The 25618-nt window shown below is 40.8% G+C and overlaps 1 protein-coding gene across 2 annotated transcripts in view; it reads right to left on the bottom strand.

Moving 5' to 3' along the window:
* HACE1 (HECT domain and ankyrin repeat containing E3 ubiquitin protein ligase 1) overlaps positions 1-25618 on the bottom strand; it is a 184401-nt gene that overhangs the window by 55421 nt on the left and 103362 nt on the right. For both annotated transcript variants that reach the window (XM_077487188.1, XM_077487189.1), the window contains exons 15-19: positions 23392-23503; positions 23217-23314; positions 12890-12977; positions 7799-7948; positions 5263-5459 (exon numbers count right to left, since the gene is read on the bottom strand). In XM_077487188.1, the coding sequence (XP_077343314.1) occupies positions 5263-5459; positions 7799-7948; positions 12890-12977; positions 23217-23314; positions 23392-23503 (645 nt within the window). The remainder of the gene's footprint in view (positions 1-5262; positions 5460-7798; positions 7949-12889; positions 12978-23216; positions 23315-23391; positions 23504-25618) is intronic.

Raw genomic sequence — 25618 nt, 5'->3', positions numbered from 1 at the left:
TTGCATATCCCCGGTATATACCATCTCCATTAGAGGAGAGATAGCATATACAGTAGATATCCTCTAACAGTATATTAAAGGGTGAATCTAGTAAATAGACTCAGAAATCTAATTTTTTTTATTTAAAAAAAAACAATGTCTTCCTTCAAAAAAAAAATTGTAATTTTAAGAACGTTCGTTCAATTTTCTAATCGTTAGTGGGGTTAACTCGACGTTCATTTTCAACCACAGTGACGGGAAAATTTAGAAATAGAAAGCTTCTTGGTCAAAGGAATTTTCAGACAGCGTATGTGGTTTTCGTTCAGAAATTACATCAATTTTAAAAACAATGTTAAAAACAAGTGAAAATTTCAAACATTCTTTCATTCAGCGAAATGTACAAGGATTTTGCTTCTGAAAATGGATCAGTGTGGCCAGCATAAGGCTCGGTACACACCTATGCAGTTTGCTTTTGATCTGTTTCTACAGTGCTTTTGCGCACGTGATTTTTTTGGCCAATTTGCCATTGGGCATATTTAAAAAAAAAAAAAATAGCTGTAAAAACGCATTACATGCTTTTCTGCAGCTTATCCATTGAAGTATATTTAACTCAAAAGTCCACAAATATGCAGCGGCTGAAAAAAAAAAAAAAAAAAAAAAAAGAAGATGTGAATGTGTCCCATAGGAAACCATGTAAATGAACTGTAGTGCGTTTCTGCAAAAAGCACCAAAAAACACAGGTCCAAGGCGCTTCGTAACATAATAGGGTTAAACTAAAATTAGACCTTTATAGTACAAAAAAGCAGATAATCACTGCTGTAAGGGGTTCTTTTTTTTACTGTAGAACTGTGAAAGTGGTATTTACAGTAGAGATTTGCTCTTTTTTGTACTACAAAGGGCTCATTTTATTTTTTATTTTTTTTTAACCCCATTATGTTACTGGCCGATTAATCGATTATGAAAATAGTAATCCATTAATTGTTTAGTTGTTTCAGCCCTAGTGCAAATACAAACAAATCTCTTATCCACCAGCTTATGATGTAGGATTTAGAAGTTTTATATGTACCATAATGTGGAGCAGTGGGTCTTACTTCAAATACTTTGCACATATTCTAAGAAGTAATTCTAACACATTCAGTGGATACCCCATGGTACATTTAACTACGTAAACTATTTTGTGAACGGAGCCTCCTACAAAACCAACAAGTGTGCTTATTCTATTTTTAAAATCATACGGCATTCGGGAAAGCATTACTATACGTTTCTAGGATACAGCACACTTTAGATGGTGCCTGAGATAGTCACACAACAGGGGTAATTTGGTAAGGGCTTGTTGTATACAACAATATAATAAAGTTAGGAAACACTGCCATGCAATACAGCACTGCACACAGTTTGAAAAAAATCATTTCATTAGAGCGTGGAAATACTCAGGAGTATACTTTTTCTGTTTAGGACATTCTGTAACGGATATCCCTGATAAAAATGACAAGCTCGCCAAGTACTAAGCGTTCCAGAAAGTGGCCTTTACACACAAACACATACAGCACAATACAAGCATCAAAAGCGAGAATGTATTACCCGAGAAAGTGTTTTTTTCTCCCTGTACCTTAGAATGTGCATATCTTGCAGATGTATGCATTTAACAAGGTAAAAAGAAATTGCCTGAGCCTCCATCTAGCAATTGTTAGGAGGTCAGCATTCAGCTGAATAAAGAAAAGCATACAGCAAAGAGGTTTACACTTAACAATCCAGCAGCTACTAAACCTTAATTCTGTGACATATTTGATCACATTTAAACTTAGCGATTATTTAATCAGAAATGTGATTAACTAGTATATCACTATACTGAAGGATGAAAAGTGCTTTTTCTACATTTATAGTTAATTGAAAAGCTGTCTAAACCACAAAAAGCATAGCAATTACAGCTGAAGACTCATCTCAAAATGATATCCTTGGAATGAAGCATCTACTTATATGCTGTGTAGTTTAATTTCTTGTAATGGGATTCTTTTAATTTAGATTTTACTGGGTGGTTAATGGGTAAAATCTGTAAGTGAAGATCAGTTACATTAAGACAAAGAATTAACAAGGGACTGCTAAGGCAGAACTCAAACAGGCACTTTCTGCACTGTCACTTAAAGGAACCTTTGTCCTGAAGCCCAACGCCAGCCCAATCATTTTCTTTAGTTTTGGACACAACTGCCAACTTTCTAATGCGATCTATGTCCTCATATCAGTGATTTTACTTAATTTCTGCTGAAAAAGGAAGCAAAAGGAAAGGAATAAAAGTCTCCTCCCCTCCTGTCTATTTGATAGGAGTCTGCCAGAACAGGACGTGAGGGCGAATAACCCCAATGATGTCATAGGCCAGTCATGGCGAACCTTGGCACTCCAGATGCTTTGGAACTCCATTTCCCATGATGCTCATTGCACAGCATCATGAACTAGAAAATTTTAGGCTGTCGTCTAGTGAGATAGTGATAATTGCATTGTCTGACACAGATTAATGAAATTCTGCCAGTTACAGGTCAGGCCAGAGTTTTTCTGGGAAGAAGAATGTAATGAATATTTAACAAACCACACACAATCATTTCACCAAGCGGAACACGCAGGAATGATGGTAATACATAGCTGTTTTTTATAAAGGGTGGAGAGCTTTCCTGCAAACCATGCCAAGCTGATGAAACGCCATTTTAAATGTTTCCTTGTAGTTCCAAAACATCTGGGGTGCAGAGGTTCGCCATCACTGCCATAGGCAGTGATGAAATCTAAATATCTGGTAGAGTGAGGAAGGTTTAGTAATTGGTCAGGATTTTACAGCAGTCTGTTACCCCATTAGTTAGACGTCCCCTTATTTCCTGGCCTGGTGGAGGGTGTCCATCTGAATGAGCAAAATAAATTTACTCCTTGGAGAAAAAGATAGCATTTAAAACTCATAGTATAAAAATCTCCTCAATGGGCACACAGACTCACACCAGGCAGAAATTCTAACCTTTTCCCCTTCATCAAAAACCAAAAATGATTTGTTGTTTTTTTTCCTTCACCACCATCTTTGTGTAAGCTATGAGAGTGTGCTTCATAATCCTTCGATGAACAAATGAAGAGATGCGTTTACAGCTGGTATGACAAGACCCCAGAGCTTACAATACGCAGGATCATTTTTATACAAACATTAAAAGTGCTTTGCCGAGCTGCTGCATGTCGTATCCTTTTGGTATATAACACTTGTCGGACAGCCAGCTGGTAGCTTTTGTGGGAATGATTGCAGCTGCACAAAAAGCCTTAAAAGGGATAAGTTCACCTTTTAACAAAAAAAAAAAAAATTCTCTTTTTTTGCAGGTAAAAAAAAAAAAAAAAAAAAGAAGTACATTATTTTTTGCTTCTGGAGCCTCTAAACACCATGGGAGTTATTTACTAAAGGAAAATAAACTTTGTACTACAAGTGCAGTCGCTGTAGATCAGAGGGGGACATGCAAGAAAGATTAAAAAAAAAAAAAAAACAACCGCATTTTAGCTTGCACGTGATTGGATGATAAAATCAGCAGAGCTTCCACTCATTTTAGCTCTACCCCTTAGATTTACAGCAACTGCGCTTCCAAGTGCACTTTCAGTGCTAAGTCGATTTACCTTTTGTAAATAACCCCCAATATGTATCAAAAGAAAGGGTGCACATGAGGGAAAAAAAAAATAAAAAATACAGCAATGACAAAAAAAAAAAAAACCACACAACTTTAGTTGGTTACCCTAGAAACTGATCAAGATGAACTACAACCACGCATCACATTTACATTAATTTGTGTGCTACTGCTGTTTGTTGTCCAGGTTAATAGCTGCTATGAAAAACATTTCAAATCATTACTCTAATGCCCTTTCTAAATCAGCGATGCCATTAAAACCAGGCCATGCGAATAGATAGATGGATGCAGCTTCATAACACAAGCTTCCACGGAGGTGAAAAAATATGTTTTACGGTCTTTCATAATTTAGTCACAAGGTCTCTAATGGCGCTGTTTACTGCTCTAAAAGCCACATAGCTTTTCATTAAAGTTTACATTTTGCAAAGGAAACATTGTATTTTGTACAATGACAGCTTAAAATGGCGTTTCATCAGCTTGGCATGGTTTGCAGGAAAGCTCTCTACCCTTTATAAAAAAACAGCTATGTATTACCATCATTCCTGCGTGTTCCGCTTGGTGAAATGATTGTGTGTGGTTTGTTAAATATTCATTACATTCTTCTTCCCAGAAAAACTCTGGCCTGACCTGTAACTGGCAGAATTTCTTTAATCTGTGTCAGACAATGCAATTATCACTATCTCACTAGAAAACAGCCTAAAATTTTCCTTAACGTAACCAATGTTTCATATGCGACACGAAATTTATGACAGCTAATTCCTGACACAGGCAGCCAAAATTATTTATAATATATTATTTGTAAATATATATATATATATATATATATTTTTTTTTTTTTATTACTATCATGTTACACGCACACTATGGCTGAAGTGAGAAATCAAGCAACACTTCAGTCAATTATAAATATTCTATCTATACACATTTCCCCCCCAGAAAAAGCAGCATAGCAATGTTTCCAGAAACATAAGGCTGATCTGCTATGTGAAGTACATCTGTGCATTTGTCATCGTAAAATGGATGTTCATAATTAAAACTGTGTCAGGGACCCGAATCTAAACATTTTTCTGCTCTGACACTTTGTGACAAATGATGGATAAGAGCATCGGCACACGCAATGCATATGATTTCTGCTAACAAATGAGGAAGCTGTCATAAATTTCAGCCGCTGTGTGCTGTAGGGATAACAGGCTGCTGATTAAAAGGAAATATTAATATTGGAAGCTGTGCTTCCCAAAATGACATTGCAAAGATACCCAGAACTCGGAACTTGACATTTTTCAAACCATGAAGTGCACTGCTAAGCAATATACTGAAACAGAGGATCTGTGTGCCCTTCAATTATTGCAAAATACGAGCGCCACAGCTATAGCTATTATCTGACTACACCTAAACTGCTCACAAACGAAAAGTTCTTGCACACAGATGTCACTGAATGAAACAGTTTAGCGCTGTTAATAATATGATGGATTAGTAATGTCACAGAATAATGGCAGTGCAGAGACTCAAAACGATTGGATTTCTTTACACAGATACCGTACCCCTGTTGAGTAAATGCTGTCTTTTCTGGCTCACATCAGAGCGTGAAGTGTATCTTTCCAGAGACAGTTTACAAGCACATCTTGACATTGATCTCATCACTCACCTTGTTCTCCTGTGTAACAAGTATGCTGGCCCCTCCTGGTTTTAAGGGCACTTCTTCCATAGCTCCGAACACATCGGTCTCCACAGAGAAAGTCAGTTCCAGTCCCAGGTCACTAATATCATTATCTAAAATCCACTGCAAGTTCTTTGCGTATTCTGGGTCAATGGAGGCCACGTCCTGATAATTTACTGGGATACCTGCAGTATTTAAAGCATGCAGATATTTAGGAAGAGCGTTCTTTTCATCCAATTTACTCATTCAGGCATCTCTTGCATTAAGCTGCCATCTTCAGGAGAAGAAATGCACTGCAAGCCCATCTAAAAACTTGAGAACTTAAAATAAAAAGCACTGGTTTTTCTCTAAACTATACATTTTAGCAAGAGCACTGGTTTTACTCTAAACTATAAAATGTATAGTTTAGAGTAAAATCGGTGCGCTTTATAAAATGTATAGTTTAGAGCAGCCTTTCTCAACCTTTTCAACACAGAGGAACCCTTGAAATAGTTCTCCGGTCTCGGGGAACCCCTTCTAAAAAATTATAAATCTACAACTCATGATACATTAGTGTGATGGTCAGTGGGAAGAACGGTCCTTACACTTGTGATCATTGGGAAGAATTACCTCCTTACAGATAGCTAAAAACATCAATGGTTGTCGGTGGGAACTTATCTGAGAGGCAGAAATTGCCCAATGCTGAAGGAACCTCTAGCAACCTCTGGAGGAATCCTGGTTGAGAACCACTGGTTTAGAGTAAAATCAGTGCTCTTTATAAAATGTATAAAGAGCACTGATTTTAAGCTAAACTATACATTTATAAAGAGCAACGATTTTACGCTAAACTGTACATTTTATAAAGCTGGCCCTAAAATGAAAAATATATATTACATTTATTATTCTGCCCATTTAAAGTTGTGCAGGTTTATAAAAACTTAACATTTTTAAAAATGTATTTACAATTTTTAATATTTGGCATGCATTTCTGGTTCCCACAAATCACTCTAAAACAAACATATTTGATACGTTGTGGTTAAGAAAACCGCTCCCCAAGGGACATTATCAGTTAGGAATTGATTCATCAAAGATTGTTAAATGAAAACTGCACTTGCAAACAAAAACGTATATCCTCAACTCTCTGCCCTCCTCATCAAACTGTAAAACAAGCAAGATTCTGACATGATTAACTTTTTATTTCTGCAGTCTGTTGAAGCTCAGGTAGTGTTTGCAGCTTGCTGAAAAACTAGCAGTACTCATGCACCCTGCTAGGCCATAGAGAATAACGGCTATCAACTGGTCACGTACCATGTGATATACATGTATACACAGCCATGCAATGAAACCAATAAGAAAAAAATACCTAAAGATGGTCAGAATATATTTGTCAAAAAAAAAAAAAAACTCTTCATAAACTTATTTTTTTTTTTATTTGTTGTAAGCTACCCGACCAAAGCTGCAAACAGGAATAGAAAGAGGTCTAAAAAGATTTAATACTCAATATTTTGGCATGGCGAGCTGCATTTTCAGAACTGTAAATCACTACAACTCAACGAAGAAATGCATTAACAAAAGCAATTAAAAAAAAATTGCATTTTGATAACTGTATAGGGTTTATACTTTAAATGCAACAACTATATTTAGTTTATGTTTTCAGTATCTGAATTCCATTTTTCTTAAATTTCCTGCGCAGTTGCATTTTTCTCTACATTCACATAACAAAACAAAGCAAAAGTGACAATGGTTGGGACAAACTAGAGCACTGTCAAAGCCTGTCACTCACTTTTGTTGGGCTGCTTGACAGACATGTGAACTAAAAAAAATAAAAAAATAAAAAATAGGCTAGTATCTATTTACTAATGCTAGCAGCATTAGGATTAAAAATAATCAATGTTGATAGGGAGAGTAAAGTTCCAGTTTAAGTAACATTCCAAAAAATAAAACAATGCTTTGCCCTTACAGATACCACTAGAATATTTTGGATTTGTAATAGTTATCATTTTAAAGCGGATTTACACTGCAGCCGAGAACTACCAATCAAAAACACTAGTTACTTAATTTTATTCAAGACACAAACCCCCACCCCCACCCATTTATCCCTGTCTTCATGCATTATTCTGACGAGAAATCACTTTGCAAAACACCCCTTGCATTTCTAGCTGTGGCCATCTTGCATAAGGGCAGATGATTCATGAAGCATTTACTTCCTGGAATCCATCTGCAATTAGCTCAGGCATGCATGCAGGAGAGTGCTTAGCTGAAAAAAACCTCTCCTCTCCTGAAGACTCCTGGGATGTATGACATCATTTGCCTAGGCATGGAAACCAGGAAGGAACTGAAGAAATGTTAAAAAAATTAAAAATAAATGTAAAACACGTAAATATGATAAAAGTTCCTATCTATTTACTAATGCTAGCAGCATTAGGATTAAAAATAATCAATGTTGACAGGGAGAGTAAAGTTCCAGTTTAAGTAACATTCCAAAAAATAAAATAATTCATCTTTTAATAATGCCCACTGATGTCCAAAGTCTTTATATTCATACCAAGGATGTGCTTGTAAAATGATCTGGTGAAGTAAATGTTGACCAGTTGCCTATGATAAAGTGCAAGCCCCAGAATTTCGCCAGCAAATCTGAAATAATTCAGGTGGTCTGGATTCACTGAGGAGTTACTGTTTGGCTGGAATGTTGTCCCTGTTGAAAAAATGAAAAATTAATAGTTTTAAACAAGAACATTAATAAGCAAAAAATGTATTTATTAAAGGGTCAGCAGTTTCACATAACCAAGATAAAATACAGGAGACACGTTTGCTTAAAAAGTCCACAGAAAATTTATGCAGGGAGAATTCTCATCTAACCAGCCTGAAATAGTTGAAAACCTAATGTTCACCTATAATTTAGTAGTAAAAATAGGAAAGGGGGAGTGAGGAGGTGGAAGGGTAGGCGAACACTGTTTAGTTTAGGGCTTTAACTGGTGGAAGTTTTAGAACATCTTAGAAACGTTCATTGTAAGGTCTGCAAGTTTTCTTCATCTATGATTGTGTCTGCAGGGTATCAGGATAGTATTAGGTTGTGGGAGAGTTAGGTGTAACAGATACAGCCATGAACATAGAAAAAGGTAATGATACGGCACACAAACAGCCAAATAAAATGGCCTGCTGCCTTGGTAAAGCAGCGGTTTCTTTCTTTAGCTGTCTCTGTAGCTCTCTCTCGGTTTTATTTTCAGTTTCTCAGAACATAAGTGAATTTGAAATTTTGATCTCAATGCCAACATGGAAATACAAGGTTTTATGGTACAGAAGACAAGGTCAAATATCAGCTTTCCAAATTATACTTCTCACTACATAAACCAAAACTATATACTTCAAAATTCTTCTTTGCAGAAAACCGTTTTCTTCAAGACCACAAGTAAATATAAAGCAAAACTTATATAAAATATAATTTGTGTGTGTGTATATATATATATATATATATATATATATATATATATATATATATATATATATATATATATATATATATACACACACACACACATATACACACACATATACACACACACACACACAGTGCCTTGCGAAAGTATTCGGCCCCCTTGACCTTTTCAACCTTTTGCCACATTTCAGGCTTCAAACAAAGATATAAAAAAAAAATTTTTTTGTGAAGAATCACCAACAAGTGGGACACAATTGTGAAGTGGAACGAAATTTATTGGATTTTTGAAACTTTTTTAACTAATAAAAAAAATGAAAAGTGGGGCGTGCAAAATTATTCGGCCCCCTTGCGTTAATACTTTGTAGAGCCACCTTTTGCTGCGATTACAGCTGCAAGTCGCTTGGGGTATGTCTCTATAAGTTTTGCACATCGAGAGACTGAAATTCTTGCCCATTCTTCCTTGCAAAACAGCTCGAGCTCAGTAAGGTTGGATGGAGAGCGTTTGTGAACAGCAGTTTTCAGCTCTTTCCACAGATTCTCGATTGGATTCAGGTCTGGACTTTGACTTGGCCATTCTAACACCTGGATACGTTTATTTGTGAACCATTCCTTTGTAGATTTTGCTGTATGTTTGGGATCATTGTCTTGTTGGAAGATAAATCTCTGTCCCAGTTTCAGGTCTTTTGCAGACTCCAACAGGTTTTCATCTAGAATGGTCCTGTATTTGGCTGCATCCATCTTCCCCTCAATTTTAACCATCTTCCCTGTCCCTGCTAAAGAAAAGCAGGCCCAAACCATGATGCTGCCACCACCATGTTTGACAGTGGGGATGGTGTGTTGAGGGTGATGAGCTGTGTTGCTTTTACGCCAAACATATCGTTTTGCATTGTGGGCAAAAAGTTCGATTTTGGTTTCATCTGACCAGAGCACCTTCTTCCACATGTTTGGTGCGTCTCCCAGGTGGCTTGTGGCAAACTTTAGACGAGACTTTTTATGGATATCTTTGAGAAATGGCTTTCTTCTTGCCACTCTTCCATAAAGGCCAGATTTGTGCAGCGTACGACTGATTGTTGTCCTATGGACAGACTCTCCCACCTCAGCTGTAGTTCTCTGCAGTTCATCCAGAGTGATCATGCGCCTCTTGGCTGCATCTCTGATCAGTCTTCTCCTTGTCTGAGCTGAAAGTTTAGAGGGACGGCCAGGTCTTGGTAGATTTGCAGTGGTCTGATACTCCTTCCATTTCAAAATGATCGCTTGCACAGTGCTCCTTGCGATGTTTAAAGCTTGGGAAATCTTTTTGTATCCAAATCCAGCTTTAGACTTCTCCACAACAGTATTACGGACCTGCCTGGTGTGTTCCTTGGTCTTCATGATGCTCTCTGCGCTTTCAACAGAACCCTGAGACTATCACAGAGCAGGTGCATTTATACAGAGACTTGATTACACACAGGTGGATTCTATTTATCACCATCAGTTATTTAGGACAACATTGGATCATTCAGAGATCCTCGCTGAACTTCTGGAGTGAGTTTGCTGCACTTAAAGTAAAGGGGCCGAATAATTTTGCACGCTTCGCTTTTCAGTTTTTTATTTGCTAAAAAAGTTTAAATTATCCAATAGATTTTGTTCCACTTCACAATTGTGTCCCACTTGTTGGTGATTCTTCACAAAAAAAAAAAAAAAATGTTATATCTTTATGTTTGAAGCCTGAAATGTGGCAAAAGGTTGAAAAGTTCAAGGGGGCCGAATACTTTCGCAAGGCACTGTACATATACACACATATACATTATTTTTTTTTAAATGGTAGTGGTTTTTTTTTTGTCAGAACACAGTTTGTATGATTCTTCTGCCACATATCATCTGCTAGCTATAATTTTGCAGTGCACAGTACACCCCCAGCATCTGTACTGATTGCCAGGATGTAACGCCAAGCACGCATGCACAGGAGTTGCACCATCACTGGCTGTTCAATGGCTGAAGAAAACAATGCTGGGCCTAGAAGAATCTGCAGAGAAGATAACAATGATGTGGCAAAAGGAAGCGTGGACCTTTCATCGCTGGAGAAGGGCAAGCAAGCTTTTGCACATTATTTCAAGTGCTCTTGCAAAACCCACAGTGGCTCAGTCCACTGTAAAGAAAACCTGTTCTCACTACAATTTTACTAAACAAATCCTCAAGCTGTGTAGTAGACACTTCATTCCCATTTGAAACTTTCAAATTGGTTGTAAACCCTTACATATACCCAGTGAAGAGACTATGCCCAGGTGATAAAAGAGATAAAAAAAAATCCTGCTATCTTCTCTTCATCCATTCAAAAATTAGAATTTATAAATTTGTCTGAAAGCTCAGAAAAAAGGGGTCAGAGAGCTGAATTTACAGAGCTCTGAGAGCTGATTGGAGGGAAGAAACACAACCCTTCACACAGCGTACATGAACAGAGCTCAGGCTGTCAATCTGCTGGAGGTCCCTCCCCTGTCACTCATCCTGGGTGGGCGTCACATGACGTCCTCCCATTCCCGGCCGCGGCGTCACTCGGGACCCGGTGCGCGTGCCTGGCGGCCGCGATGTCCGCCAGTAACACAGCAGGACCATGGATCTGTGTATGTAAAAACACAGATCCACGTCCTGTCAGTGGAGAGGAGACAGATGGTGTGTTCCCAGTACAGAGGAACACCGATCGGTCTCATCCCCTTGTGAGTCCCCTCCCCCCACAGTTAGAATCACTCCCATAGGGAACATATTAACTCCTGCAGTGCCCCCTGGTGTTAACCCCTTCCCTGCCAGTCACATTTACACAGTAATCAGTGAAATTTTATAGAACCGATCGCTGTGTAAATGTGAATGGTCCCAAAAATGTGTCAAAAGTGTCCGATATGTCTGTCACAATGTCGCAGTCACGAAAAAAAAACGCAGATCGCCGCCATTACTAGAAAAAAAAAAAGCCATAAATATATCCCCTATTTTGTGAACACTATAACGTTTGCGCAAACCAATCTATATACGCTTATTGCAAAAAAAATTTACCAAAAATATGTAGAAGAATACGTATCGGCCTAAACTGAGGGAAAAAGTTTTTTTTTTTTTTAAATGGGATATTTATTATTGCAAAAAGTAAAAAATAGTGTTTTTTTCAAAATTGTCGCTCTTCTTTTGTTTATAGCGCAAAAAATAAAAACCGCAGAGGTGATCAAATACCACCAAAAGAAAGCTCTATTTGTGGGGGGAAAAAAAAACGTCAATTTTGTTTGTGTGCAATGTCGCACGCGCAATTATCAGTTAATGCGACACTGTGTCGAATCGCAAAAAGTGCACTGGTAAGGAAGGCGGTAAAATCATCCGGGGCTGAAGTGGTTAAACTGGGGTGCCCCCTAAAAAAATAAAAAAAATGTAAAAGTCATTAGCTACAAATACTGCAGCTGCTGACTTTTAATAAATCGGACACTTACCTGTCCCAGGGTCCAACGATGCGGGGGAACAAAGCCCCCCCTCCTTCCCCCGCTCCGCTCGCGGCGCCGGCATTCTTACTGTGGGCACCTGGCTGTGGCTTCACAGCCGGACACCCACTGCGCATGCGCTAGCAGCGCCGCGATACGCCGCACAGTCATCTGGGACACGTGACAGGTCCCAGATGACTGTGCGGCGCCGAGGGGAAGTGATGTCACCAGCCCAGGCAATGAAGGAGGCAGACTACGAGGGACTCCCTAGCAACAGGCATTTAGAGGCGAGTAAAAAAAAATTTTTTTTTTCCAATTTTTTTTTTTTTTTTATGAATTTTAAGCAATTTTTTTTTTTGGTGGCAACAGCACTTTAAGTGTTGTGGGTGGCACGAGTTAAAAAAAAATAATACTCTGTTCGATGCAGTTCACAACAAAATATACATTACATAGTGATACATTTTAAACTGACCGAACTGACTGAAATGAGTATCATACACAGTGCCTCACAGCAGCTTTGGCATAAAAGCAATGCATGCGACATGCTAGGAAGCCCTGTCCACAAAAGAGAACTAAAGCAAATTTTAAATACATAAACATAATTACATTACAATATAGCAGGCTAGGATGGTTCATAAATTCAGCAGATATCTAAATGTAATGTGTCAGCAAATTTTCTCCATTGTTCAAGGTGCAAAGGTGGACTCGAATAAAGCATCTTATGCATGTATATCTCCAGAGTGAATGTTAGCTTTTGATTACCTACCATCTGCTGATTGTGTGAAAAGGGCATAATCGGGATTGATAATTTCAGAAGACAATATGTCAAACCATTCTCGCACAACTCCTTGTCCCTAGGATACAAAATGTATATAGAAATTGTAAAATAATCACTAATAAAAGGGGAAATTAATCAGATGGTGCGTTTTGATTCCGCTGTGATTGCTGTCAAAATCCCAAACTCTTCAACATACAAGGCTACACGTAGTTCAATGAAAATGACATGTATAATTATTTATGATCCACTGATCACATTTGATGCAACTTTTTTTTTGTGTTACAGATTTGAATAAATTATGGACACTACACTTAATTAAATATTCTGTAAAACGACAGCCTGAATGAAATGCAAAGACCCACCCTTAAGTCAGGTTGCCATTTTACACATACCTTTTCTAATACGCAAACCATAACTTTTACCAAGGAAAAAGGCTAGCTTATCCCTACTGGTTCTTCATTGGGAGTTCATTACACCTGATAAAATACAAGAAATATAAATGTAACAAAATAATTATTTTAATAGTGACTGGAAAAAAAAAAAAAGTCAAAAAAATACTATGGGATACAAACAAATAAAAGCCCTGTAAATTCTATTGCTTTCCTTGAGCCTCATTCACACAGAAAATGTGAAAAAAGGTAATAAAAATAAATAAATAAATCAGGCTTCAGGCTTTTGCAATTATTAATTCAAAGAGCCAAAATTAGTCTCATTACATCAATTTGGCTTCTTAGTTTTCTTAACTTTCAGTAGTTAGTCTTATTTCAGCAGTTTTAGAGCTCTTTCACACGGACAGTGCAGGGGCGCTAAAACGCGGGTGCTTTTAACCCTTTATTCTGTCTCTAGTGGGGGGTTCAAAGCACCCCCGCTAGTGGCAGAATAAAGGGGTTAAAAGCACCCCCAAAGCACCGCTGCTGAGGTGCTGCCCATTGATGTCAATGGGCAGGGGCGCCAAAGCACCTCAAAGAAGCTGCTTGCAGGACTTTTTTTTTTTTTTTTTTTTTACATCCTGCCAGCGTAGTGCCCCAGTGTGAAAGCCCTCGGGCTTTCACACTGGGATTGCAGATGACGCATTTTTTCAGGCGCTTTACAAGCTCTATTTTTAGCGCTAAAGTGCCTGAAAAACGCCTCCAGTGTGAAAGGGGTCTTAGTGTTGGACTTATTCCAGTAAAACAGGCTGTCATATTTTAGCAGTTTGGGCTTAGATTTTTGTATTTTGTAGTTACTAGTTTTATTTCAGCAGCTTGGTCTCTTAGGCTTGGTTCAAACTTCTTTCATGTTGTCATTATGGAGTATTGTTTGTAGAATTTTGAGGAAAATGACTTTCATTGACAATTAACATTTAAGAATAAGGCTGTAACATAACAAAATGTGGAAAAAGTGAAGCGCTGTGAATACTTTCCAGATGCAATGCAGGTGTGAACTAAGCTGTGTTTTTTTATGCTTTTTGCAGAAATGCACTACAGTCCATTTAATATGGTTTCCTATGGGTTACATTCACATCTATGCTTTTTTCAGCTGCTGCATTTTTGGAAAGGGTCAGGGACCATTTTAAAATCAAAATGATGCATTTTTGGTTCAACAGACTTCAATGAAGAAGCTGCCGAAAAGCATGTAGTGTGTTTTTGCATCGATTTGCGTTTTTTTATTTTTATTTACCCAAATACAAAAAAAAAAAAATTCAAATGCGCATCAAAAACCTGCAAAAATGCATAACGTGTCCAAAAAAGAAAAAATCAGCAGACGCCAGTCACCGCTGGCATCCGCCACTCCATAGAGGTGGATGAAGCATCCGATCAGGTCTGCCAGAAAAAAACTGGCAGGCAGACCTGATCGGAGCACCCATGTGAAAGGGCCCTTAAAGTTAAAACTAGAAAATGTTTGTGGTTCCATATTCCTCATCTCAAAACTGATTGAGAAAAGATTACTAGTTATATAAGGAGTGCTTTTATTGGAATAACATTTTGTGACCATATGAACTGAAGACCAAGTAGCAGCCTTACAAATCTGAGCCACAGATACCTGATGGCGAAAAGCCCGGGAGGTTCCTTCACTCCTGGTAGAATGAGCTCTCACTCTAACAGGGAATAGCTTTATGTTTCAGACCGTAGGCCTGAATGACCAATTGGCAACGGAAGCTTTGGAAGCTGCCTGCCCCTTCTTTGGTCCTTTTGGTAAAACAAAAAAAACAAAAAAACAAAAAAAAAACAGTCTGATCCTCGGATCTCCGCAGAGCTAGACAAATAAATGTTGACTGCCCAGACAACGTCCAAACAATGTAGTCGTCTCTCTTCCACCAAACGAGAATGAGAAAAAAGAAGGCAGAATAATGTCATGATTCAAATGAAAGGCCGACACCACCTTTGGCAAAAACGGATCGAACAAGTCGTAACATGACTCTGTCACGGTGAAGGATCCACCAACTCAGACACCCTTCTAGCCGAGATAATAGCTATCAGGAAGGCTAGCTTGCATGACAGCAAGTCTAATGGAATTTCCTTAATAGGTTCTAATGGGGGGGGGAAGCAAGCGAGTTTCCCCTTGCATAAAGCTTCAGATCAATGAATGGGAGGCTAAAGGCCTTTGGAAGAATACCGATAGAGCCGAAACCTGACCTCTGATTGTACTCAAAGCCAATTTGACTTCCACAGCTGACTGTAGAAAATAATTCTCCCAATCACATATTTCCGAGGATGCCATTTTCTGGCTTCATACCAAGCAATACAAGTCCTCCAGACCTTATGAAATCTTCCTAGCGACAGATTTCTAGCATTCACTAGAGTAGACACCACTGGCCCTGGAGATGCCACGGTCCTTTAACTCCCTGGCTTTGATAGCCGTGCTGTCAAATGTAGAGACTGTAAATTGGGGTTGAATATAGGACCTTGAGACAGTAGATCGGGGCGACGTGGAAGAGTCCATGGCCCATCTATCATCAGTCTCACAATCTCCAGGAACTAGGGCCTTCTGAGCCAGGCTGGTGCCACCAGAATGACTGGAACCCCTCTCTCTGAATCCTGCGCAACAAAATGTGGAAAGAGAGGGATCAGAGGGAAAGCATAAACCAAGGAGTACTGGCTTCATGGAACTATCAGAGAATCTCTTGTTCGAGACACAATCTGCTATAGCTTGTTGTTGAACCAGGATATGAGTAGGTCGACCACTTGCCATCCCAAACATTGCCAAATTTCCTGGAACACCTCTGGGTGTAGCGACCATTCCCCCGGGCAGTTCTGCTGGCGGCTGAGATAATCTGCCTTCCAGTTCTCTACTCCCAGGATATGGACTGCCAATATCATTGTCACGTGTCCCTCTGCCAAGGCTAGTATGTAGTTCACCTCCCTCAGAGCCGAATGACATATAGGCCACTGCTGTGGCACTGTCCGACTGAACCCTGATGGGACACTCCTGAAGCTCCACCATCCAGGACCGCAGGGCCAGACCTACTATTCATAATTCTAGGACATTGCTGGGCAGGGTCTGCTCTGTCCCTGACCATTTCCCCATAGCTGTGAGCCTGTCTAGGGTGGCTCCCCAGCCTGAGAGACTGGCCTCTGTAGTCAGTACTCTTCAAGTTACCAGGAGAAAGGATTTTCCCTTTTGCAGGTTCTGATCCTGCAACCACTAGTTTAGGCTTAAGCATGTATGAGGAGATAAGCACATTGGATAATCCAGGGCTTTTCTTCCTCTGTTCCAAGTCAACTAGATGTCTTGTTGTAAAGGCCTGGAATGGAACCGGGTATAGAGTACAATACCATCCTCCCTAGAAGACTCAAAGAGATCAATGGAGGATTGCCTGGTGCCCTTTATCTGATGCACCTGATCCTTCAGGGCACAGATCCTTATGGATGGCAAAAATGCTCTTGCTTGGACCAAGCCAAGCTTTTCAAATACATCACTGTGTATATTATGCTCTGTTCTAGAGCCTGTACAGTGTGATCTCTGAGCAGGAGGTCATCCCGAGCACCAGGATTCCTGATACCTGAATTGTTGTTTTCCAAATGTCCACAAAGTGTAGCAGCCTCCCCCCCACTTGATAGAGTGGGAGCCTCCCCTCAAAAGGAGGGACTGGTGCTGGGTTTAGAAGAATTTTGGACCCAGGGCCTTCTCTGGCCCTGGCCTTGTGGCTTGCCCCTGGCCCTAGCGCCCTGTTGGAGTAGTATCTTCCCTCCAGAAATCTTTTGGATATATCTGTCCAAGTGATAACCGAATAAACATTCCCCATGAAACAAGAAACCTGCCAATAACGTTTTACAAGGAAGCTCGGCTGACCAGTTCTTAAGCTATAAAGTCTGCGCATATGTACAGACAAGAGAGCCAGATGAGAAACTTTCTATTTATGCTTTAAAGCAGGGGTCTCAAACTGGTGGCCCTCCAGCTGTTACAGAACTACATGAGGCATTGCAAGGCTAATGGTTATAAGCAGGACTCCTATGGGCAGAGGCATGATGGGACTTGTAGTTCCGCAACAGCTGGAGGGCCACCAGTTTGAGACCCCTGCTTTAAAGGCTTCAATACAGCAGAACACAGAGCTCCAAGAATATCTGTCTTACTTTCAGGCAGATCATCCTCCTGGTTAGGCCTAGCTGGTCACTCGACCTGAACCTTTACGGACTGCCAAATACCAATTGCTGCAACAGCTGGCAGAATAGCTCAACTGGCCAACGGAAAGCCTTTTAACCACTTCCCGACCAGCGCACGACGATGTATGTTGGCAGAATGGCATGGGCAAATTGGTGTACAGTTACATCCATTTGAAATTGCCACCCTGCCATCGCATTCGCACAACGCCGGTCGGGACCCCCTTGAGCCCGGTCATGGGTCCCGCGGAATCGATCACCGTGGAGATACCTGCGATCATCTCACAGAGAGGCTGAAGGGGGAGATGCGGAAGTAAACAGCATCTTCCCGTTCTGCCTAGCAACAAGTGACACTGATCTCTGCTCCCTGTAATTGGAGTACAGATCAGCGTTCACTAACACACAGCCACGCCCCCCTCAGTTAGTAGCACATCCCTAGGACACACTTAACCCCCTACACTGCCACCCCCAGGTTAACCCTTCACTGCCAGTGTCATTTACACAGGAATCGGTGCATTTGTATAGAACTGATTGCTGTATAAATGACAATGGTCCCAAAAATGTGTCAAAAATGTCCGATGCTGATTGCCGCCATTACTAGTAAAAAAAAAAAGAATAATAAAAATGCCATAAAACTATCCCCTATTTTGTAAACACTATAAATTTTGCGAAAACCAATCAATCGCTTATTGCGATTTTTTTTTACCAAAAATATGTAGAAGAATGCATATCGGCCTAAACTGAGGGGGAAAAAAATAAATGTTTATATATATATTTGGGGTATATTATAGCAAAAAGTAAACAATAATGCTTTTTTTTTTTCAAATATCACCAAAAGAAAGCTCTATTTGTGGGAAAAAAAGGATGTAAATTTTGTTTGGGAGCCACGTTGCACGACCACGCAATTGTCAGTTAACCACTTAAGGACCGCCGCATGCCAATGTACGTCATCAGAATGGCATGTACAGGCACAAGCACGTACATGTACGTACTTGCCTTCCAGCGGGTGGGGGGTCCGATCGGACCCCCTCCCGCTGGATGCTGTGGTCCGTTTCGCTTCAGGAGCGATCCGGGATGAGGGGATGGCCGTTGGTTTCTGGCCACCCCCTCTCGATCGCTCCTGGCGAATGAGAAGCTTCCTCCCGCTGTGTATAGTAAACACAGGCAGGGAAGAAGTGATGTCATTCTCCTCGGGGCGGTCTTTTTGACCGGACTACGAGGAGAACACTGGAAGTAAGTGCACCAAACACTACACTAACACCAGGTTTTTATAGCGCTAGGTACCCCAATATACTACCCAATAATGGTTTTAACCCCCTGATTGCCCCTAGCTAACCCTTTCACCCCCTTTTGCCAGTATCACTAAGCGATTGTTTTTCTGATCGCTGCATTAGTGTCACTGATGACGCTAGGTAGCTAGTTATTTTTTTAGGTTCACCGCCAGGTTTTTATAGCGCTAGGTATCCCCATATACTACCCAATAATGGTTTTAACCCCCTGGTTGCCCCTAGTTAACCCTTTCACCCCCTTTTGCCAGTGTCACTAAGCGATTATTTTTCTGATCGCTGCATTAGTGTCACTAGTGTCACTAGGTAGCTAGTTATTTTTTTAGGTTCACCCCAAGGAAATTGCTGAGGGGCATGTTGAGCCCATTGAATTTTTTTTTGTCCCAAGTGATTAAATAATGACAAAAAAAAAAAAGTTTACAAAAACGTTGTCACTAAATGATATATTCACCCCAAAACGCTGCTGCCAAAAGAGTTTTTCAGGCGGTTCCCATTGATTTCAATGGGAAGGGGCGCTTTAGGATCGGTGTATTCACCGCTCCAAAAGCGCTACAAAGAAGCTTCTTGCAGGACTTTTTTTGACGCCCTGCCAGCGCAGCGCCTCAGTGTGAAAGCACCCGGGCTTTTACATTGGTATTGCAGTTGCAGCTTCTTTCAAGTGCTTTACATGTGCTTTTTTTTAACGCTAAAGCGCCTGAAAAATGCCCCAGTGTGAAAGGGGTCTTAGAGCCTGCTCTGTGCCCCACAACTGCCTTCTGAAAGTACCACATGCTTGGCCTGCACAGCTTAAAGCGGAGGTCCACCCTAAAGTGGACCTTCCGCTCATCGGAACCCTCCCCCCCTCCGGCGCCACAATTGGCACCTTTCAGGGGGGAGGGGGGTGCAGGTACCTGTACAGCACAGGTATCTGCAACCACTTCCGGGATAGCTCTCTGCGGAAAGGGGCGTACATTACGCCCCTTTCCGAAGGTCCCCCGCTGCCTGCTGGGAAACACACAGCGGGTCCATTCTTATTGCGCAGCGCGACTTGCACATGCGCAGTAGGGAACTGGGAAATGAAGCCGAAAGGCTCCACTTCCTGATTCCCATACCCAAGATGGCGGCGGCAGCACCCGAGAGACGATCGAGAGATCGGCTTCGGGTGCCGACACCGCGGGCGCGCTGGACAGGTAAGTGTCACTATTTTAAAAGTCAGCAGCTGCAGTATTTGTAGCTGCTGGCTTTAAAAAAAAAAAAAAAAAAAAAACGTGGACTCCCGGCGGACTCCCGCTTTAAAAAAAAGCTAGGAGTGTGCCAGAACGTTCTATGCATGTGTGTGTGGTCGCGGCGAGCGGGCGTGACTATTCGCTTACAACAAGAATCTTCATATGCCCAGATAAAGGCGACAGCGCATGTACGGCAAAGCCATCTGCGCCATAGTCGCCAAACTGCTGAGCCCAGCTACGCTCTTGCGAACACACGTGCGCTATTGCGAACCAAGGCAAAATGTTGCGTGCCATCATACAGGTAAAAAACAGCCAGACACAAGCAAAAAAGGTACACTTTGCAAACGCCCACAGCTAGCCTACAACTCCCCCATATGCCCTATGGTCACCGCACACAGGTGTCCAGCCTTAGCTAGCTTGACTGATTGTTACAATCACTGGGACACCCCACAATAATAAAATAAAGGGGTTTCAATTATCGGTCCAGGTGCATGGCCACTAAGAAGCTAAGGGCCCAATCTTTACCCTACAATGCAGGTTCCTGTCACTTGGACCTTAAAGGACTGGGTACGCTTTCATGTTTAGGGTCCACTCCCTTGGACCTGTACAGCACCCTGCAGGAAATGCCTTAGTGCTGTAGTGTCCAGGATTTCCACTCCGCAGGGTATAGTGCCCAGAGACCACGTTACAGGCAAAACCTTTCAGGATCTTGAGTCTTCTTTGCAAGGCTCGGGTACTATTTATCTAAGCATAAAATCCTGTGTCAAATGGATCCGATCGGTCAATCCCTCGATTCATTTTTAGAACAGTTTGTGGGACTAGAGACCTGGATCTCAGAAAGCTCAAACTGTTCCATCCACCTTGCAGACACTGGTAAAAAAAAAAAAAAAAAGTACTTAATGTATGGGAGGGGTTATATAGGGGATCACTTCCTGTCTGAAGACCTTTGGTCTACAATGTACAATGACCCAATGATGGAGGTAATTAATATTAGCCTGACTCTGTGTCCCATGATGTATGAAAAAGAAATCTATATAGTTGAATGAATGAATGAATTAATGAAATACTTGTATAGCGCACAATGCGAACTGAATCGTCTCTATAAAAATAAAGTTGCACAGTTGAAGTAGGGACATACAAAAAATGCAAGTTTAGCAATGCATAGAAGAAACGTAAGCGTTCTTATGTAATGCGCAAAACTAAAATTATGAGATATTATATTATTAATCTTATCTACCTCAACTGACCTTTCTCATAGCATTACTCAACATTGAAAGTCTATCAAGCATATTTATGAAACTGTGAATTTAAAGCGGTAGTAAACCCGCAATTTTTTATTTTTTTTTTTTAAACCTGCAAAGCAAAATGCACAATGAGCTAGTATGCACCGCATACTAGCTCATTATGAAATACTTACCTTAGAACGAGGCCCCGACATCTGGCCCGATCCACGCCGAGGGAGCCGACATGCTCCCTCGGCGTCTCTTCCGGGTATCGCGGCTCCGGCGCTGTGAGTGGCCGGAGCCGCGATATCGTCACTCCCGCGCATGCGCGCGGGAGATTTCAGTCCGGCCGCACGAGCGCTGCCGGATTTTCACGGAGAGAACCCCCTTGTGCGCATGCGCCGCTGCAGTCAGCGGCGCATACCGAGGGGAATATCTCCTAAACCGTACAGGTTTAGGAGATATTATTTTTACCTACAGGTAAGCCTTATTATAGGCTTTCCTGTAGGTAAAAGTTAAAAAATTGACCATACTACCACTTTAACAGTAAATACAGTGAATCATTCATTGTATACTAAAACACTTTGATCTGGAAGATTTACCTTGAATGTTTAGTGAATTTCACAGTTTTAAAAATATGCATATCTCCCCTGTTCCCTTTAAAAAAAAAAAAAAAACACCAGTGTCGCATGCAAAACATGTCGAGTGTCTGAAACAAGGCACCAATAGCTGCCAGCATGTCCTCTGTCATCTTAAAATACTGCTTATTGTGTCCCAGAAGCTCTCTAAACTCTAGGCTTTAGGGTAATCCATGCATTAAACATGCCCAAAATGCCATGAAGCTGCCATTCGTTAGTTCCAAGTGAATGCTTTTTCTTCCATAAGGGTTTAGGGGCTTTTGATGAATGGAACACTGGAATTTGAAGCTCACCAACTGATTATGCAGGCTTTGTGGTGCCTACTTCAGAATCTCAATACAGTGTTAGAACAGGCACTACAATACTGGACATACCTGAAAGAGTGAATTAAAAAATTCACAGGGAATAAGTGCAATAAAATGTATGGGATTTTCAAAATACTGGTTTTGCACAATTTGTGTTCTACCCAATACCTTAAAGCATAAATCACAGTTAAAAAAAAAAAAACAACTAAAAGTGCCCCCACAGGTTTAGGTCATAATGTGCTAGTATGCACCGCATACTAGCACATGACGACAGACTTAAAGGGGTTGTAAAGGCTGAAGATTTATCTTGATACATTGTAAGCATTACGATAACAAATCTGTGTGCAGCAGTCCCCCTAATACTTGCCTGAGCTCCATCTCTATTCAATGATGTCCACGAGTCCCTCGGCCGTCAATCAAAGTTAGTTAGCCAATCAGGAGAGAGAGGGGGAGGGCCAAACTGCAGCTCCGTGTCTGGATGGACACACTGAGCTGCATCTCAGCACGGGTGCCGCCATAGCAAGCTGCTTGCTGTGGGGGCACTCAACAGGAGGGAGGGGCCAGGAGCAGCAAAGAGGGACCCGAGAAGAGGAGGATATAGACTGCCCTGTGCAAATCCACTGCAAAGAGCAGACAAATATAAACAGGTTTGTTTGTTTTTTTGTTTTTGACTTTACAATCACTAACTAAAAAACAAATTCCTCCAGCAAAATGCTGTTATCACTGAAAGGGAATCCATCTTCACCCGGTCTTCCTTTTGAATTTGCAGGCTCTGACCGTATGAATGGCCGAGCCGTGATTACGTCACTACTGCAGCACAGTTCTCGCAATGGACAGCATGACAATGAACATGCAGTATGCATGCGCCGGCGATGTCACCTGCTGCTACACATGTAAATATCGCCTAAACAGTACATATTTAGGGGATATTTACTGTTCCTACACAGGTAAGCCTTATTATAGGCTTGCCTATAGGTACAAGATAAAAAGCAATGTTTACTACCGCTTTAACGGCTTTACTGAATACTTTTTTACATACATAACACTGACCATGAAAGCATGACAAATTTGGACATACCATGCCTTCTTCTCCATGGAAACGCACAGCAATACCTTGCTTAAGTTTTTCACAGTTTGATTTAAACACCACTTCACAACTGCTCCTAAAAAGAGAATCTAAATATGTAAAAAATTAATTGCATTCTTGTTAAAACAAAATCTCTGGATTAAACAAGTAGTTTTATAGTTCATACCTCTATGAACTAGCAATATGTCATTCTCATTTACAGGTCTGTGAACCATATCAGAATCTGGTTGTCCAGCATGTAGATGTTCATAAAACCACTCGCAACGTTCTTTAAAAGGCTGCAATACAAGAAAGATAAAGGATGCATTTCTGTAAATTATAGATCCTCGGTGTACTGCTCTCAAATTACCTATGCAAATTATATTTTTCGCGCAAAAGAAGATTGCATCTTGTGTATTTTTATAACATAAAACAAAAATAGCTTTATGGAAAAAAAATATACATAATACAGTTTTGCACGTTAAAAGTGATTCTAAGGGTTTGTTTGAAAAAAAAAAATAAAAAAAAAAATACATGTTATACTTACCCGTTCTGTACAATGGTTTTGCACAGAGCAGCCCCGATCCTCTTCTTCTCGAGTCCTCCGCTTACACTCCTGGCTACTCTCTCTTGACCAGTCCCCCGAACAGCAAGGCACTGGTGCATGCTAGCTCCCGAGCCCTGTGCTGTGTGTCCATAGGACACAAAGCCACGGCCTGGCTTCGCCCCTGCTCTCCTCATTAGCTCCCTTGGCTGATTGACAGCAATGGCTCCCACTGCTGTGTCTCAGCCAATGAGGAGAGAGACACCCAGGACAGTCAAGGCTAGCATGCACATTGCTGGATCAAGAGGGGCTTGAACCCTACATTTATATATCACAGCAAGTTTTTCTTACATTTTAAATAGCATATATGTTTGTATTATACAAACACATGGGTCTTTCCCAATCAAGCAATCAAGAGGCTGAAGACCCAGCCACCCAGAAGTTAAGGAGAAGATGCAGCACAAATGGAGGAATGTGAGGAGGCCGGCATCTGAACTTTAGCACCACTTTAAAAAGGAGAAGTTCACCTTTCTACAAAAAAAAAAATTATGAATGCACATATTTTAGTAGGTAAAAAATGTACATTATTTTTTGTAGTAGGAGTATTGCACCAATGATTAGCAGATCGCTGATGGCATGCAGGTCTCCTACACACTGTCAGTGTATCTGCTTGCCCGTACATACCGTACGGGCAAGTCTCTATTTGCCTACAGGAAGACTTGAACAACCACTGCGCACCACAGCCCTGTGGCAGTTCAACGAGAACTACAAGCCAACAGCCACTAAAGATATCAGAGCTTGTAGTTCAATCACACAGAGCTGTGTGTATGAATGATACGGGTGTGTGGGCGGAGCTCCGCACGGCCACGCTGTTTTCAGTGACAGCTAGTATGGGGTTTTTCTCCCCGTACTGCTGACACAAGGAGGAGGGGGGAGCAGCACTGGGAACAAGTTACATGTTCCACACTAAAATCGGGTGGAACATGTAACATTCCCAAAGGTGAACTTCTCCTTGAAGGTTAGATACTCTTCTAAACATCAAGACTAGGTCTTCAGGTAACACTATATAAAACATTTTAGTTTGTCCTCTTTCTAGTTTAAGTAGCCTATCTAGATTTACTAAATTTGTGGAAGTGTGTCAAGGCATAAAACAAATGATTAAATAACTCACTTGACAATGACAACCTAATAAAGCTTGTTGGGCTAACAAGTTGTAACCTTTTTTTCCCCCACTTGCTTGTACAGTCTTTTGGTTTTGTGGAATTTAAAAATTAAAAAGCCTATCTAAAGTAAAAATAGGATTTTTCCTACAGCTTAACTGTAAAATCCTTTTCTTGGAGTACATCACGGGACACAGGGCAGCTATAGTAATTACTATCTGGGTTATACTCCACCTATAGGTGAATGGGCACTGGCACACCCAAAAGACAGGAAGTCCACCCTCTATATAACCCCTCCTATACAGGAAGTACCTCAGTTTTGTAGCAAGCAATTCCCAAAAGAGGGGAGGGGTCTCTGTGTCCCGTCATGTCCTCCAAGAAAAGGATTTTACAGGTAAGCTGTTGGAAAAATCCTATTTTCTTTACTGTACATCACAGGACACAGAGCAGCTATGGTAAGTACTATCTGGGATTTCCCAAAGCAATGCCCCTGAAGGGAGGGAGACACATCATAGAAACTGAAACCAAAGAAGGACCTAGTCTGCTATTTGTAATACACTGAGGCAAAAGGCAGTATCTTCTATGTGACCGACATCGACCTGGTAAAAACCCTGTAGATGTATAAACAAAAGACCAAATAGTGGTCTTGTAAACCTGGGCCACTGACATCCGATGATGGATGGCCCAAGATACTCCAACACCTGGTAGAA

This window comes from Lithobates pipiens, unplaced genomic scaffold (genome assembly GCF_037356315.1).
Source record: "Lithobates pipiens isolate NorthernLeopardFrog02 unplaced genomic scaffold, aLitPip1_a1.2 Scaffold_18, whole genome shotgun sequence".
NCBI classification, from domain to species: Eukaryota; Metazoa; Chordata; class Amphibia; order Anura; family Ranidae; genus Lithobates; species Lithobates pipiens.
Note: the sequence above shows the minus strand (reverse complement) of the source record. Positions and strands in the feature narration are given on the sequence as shown.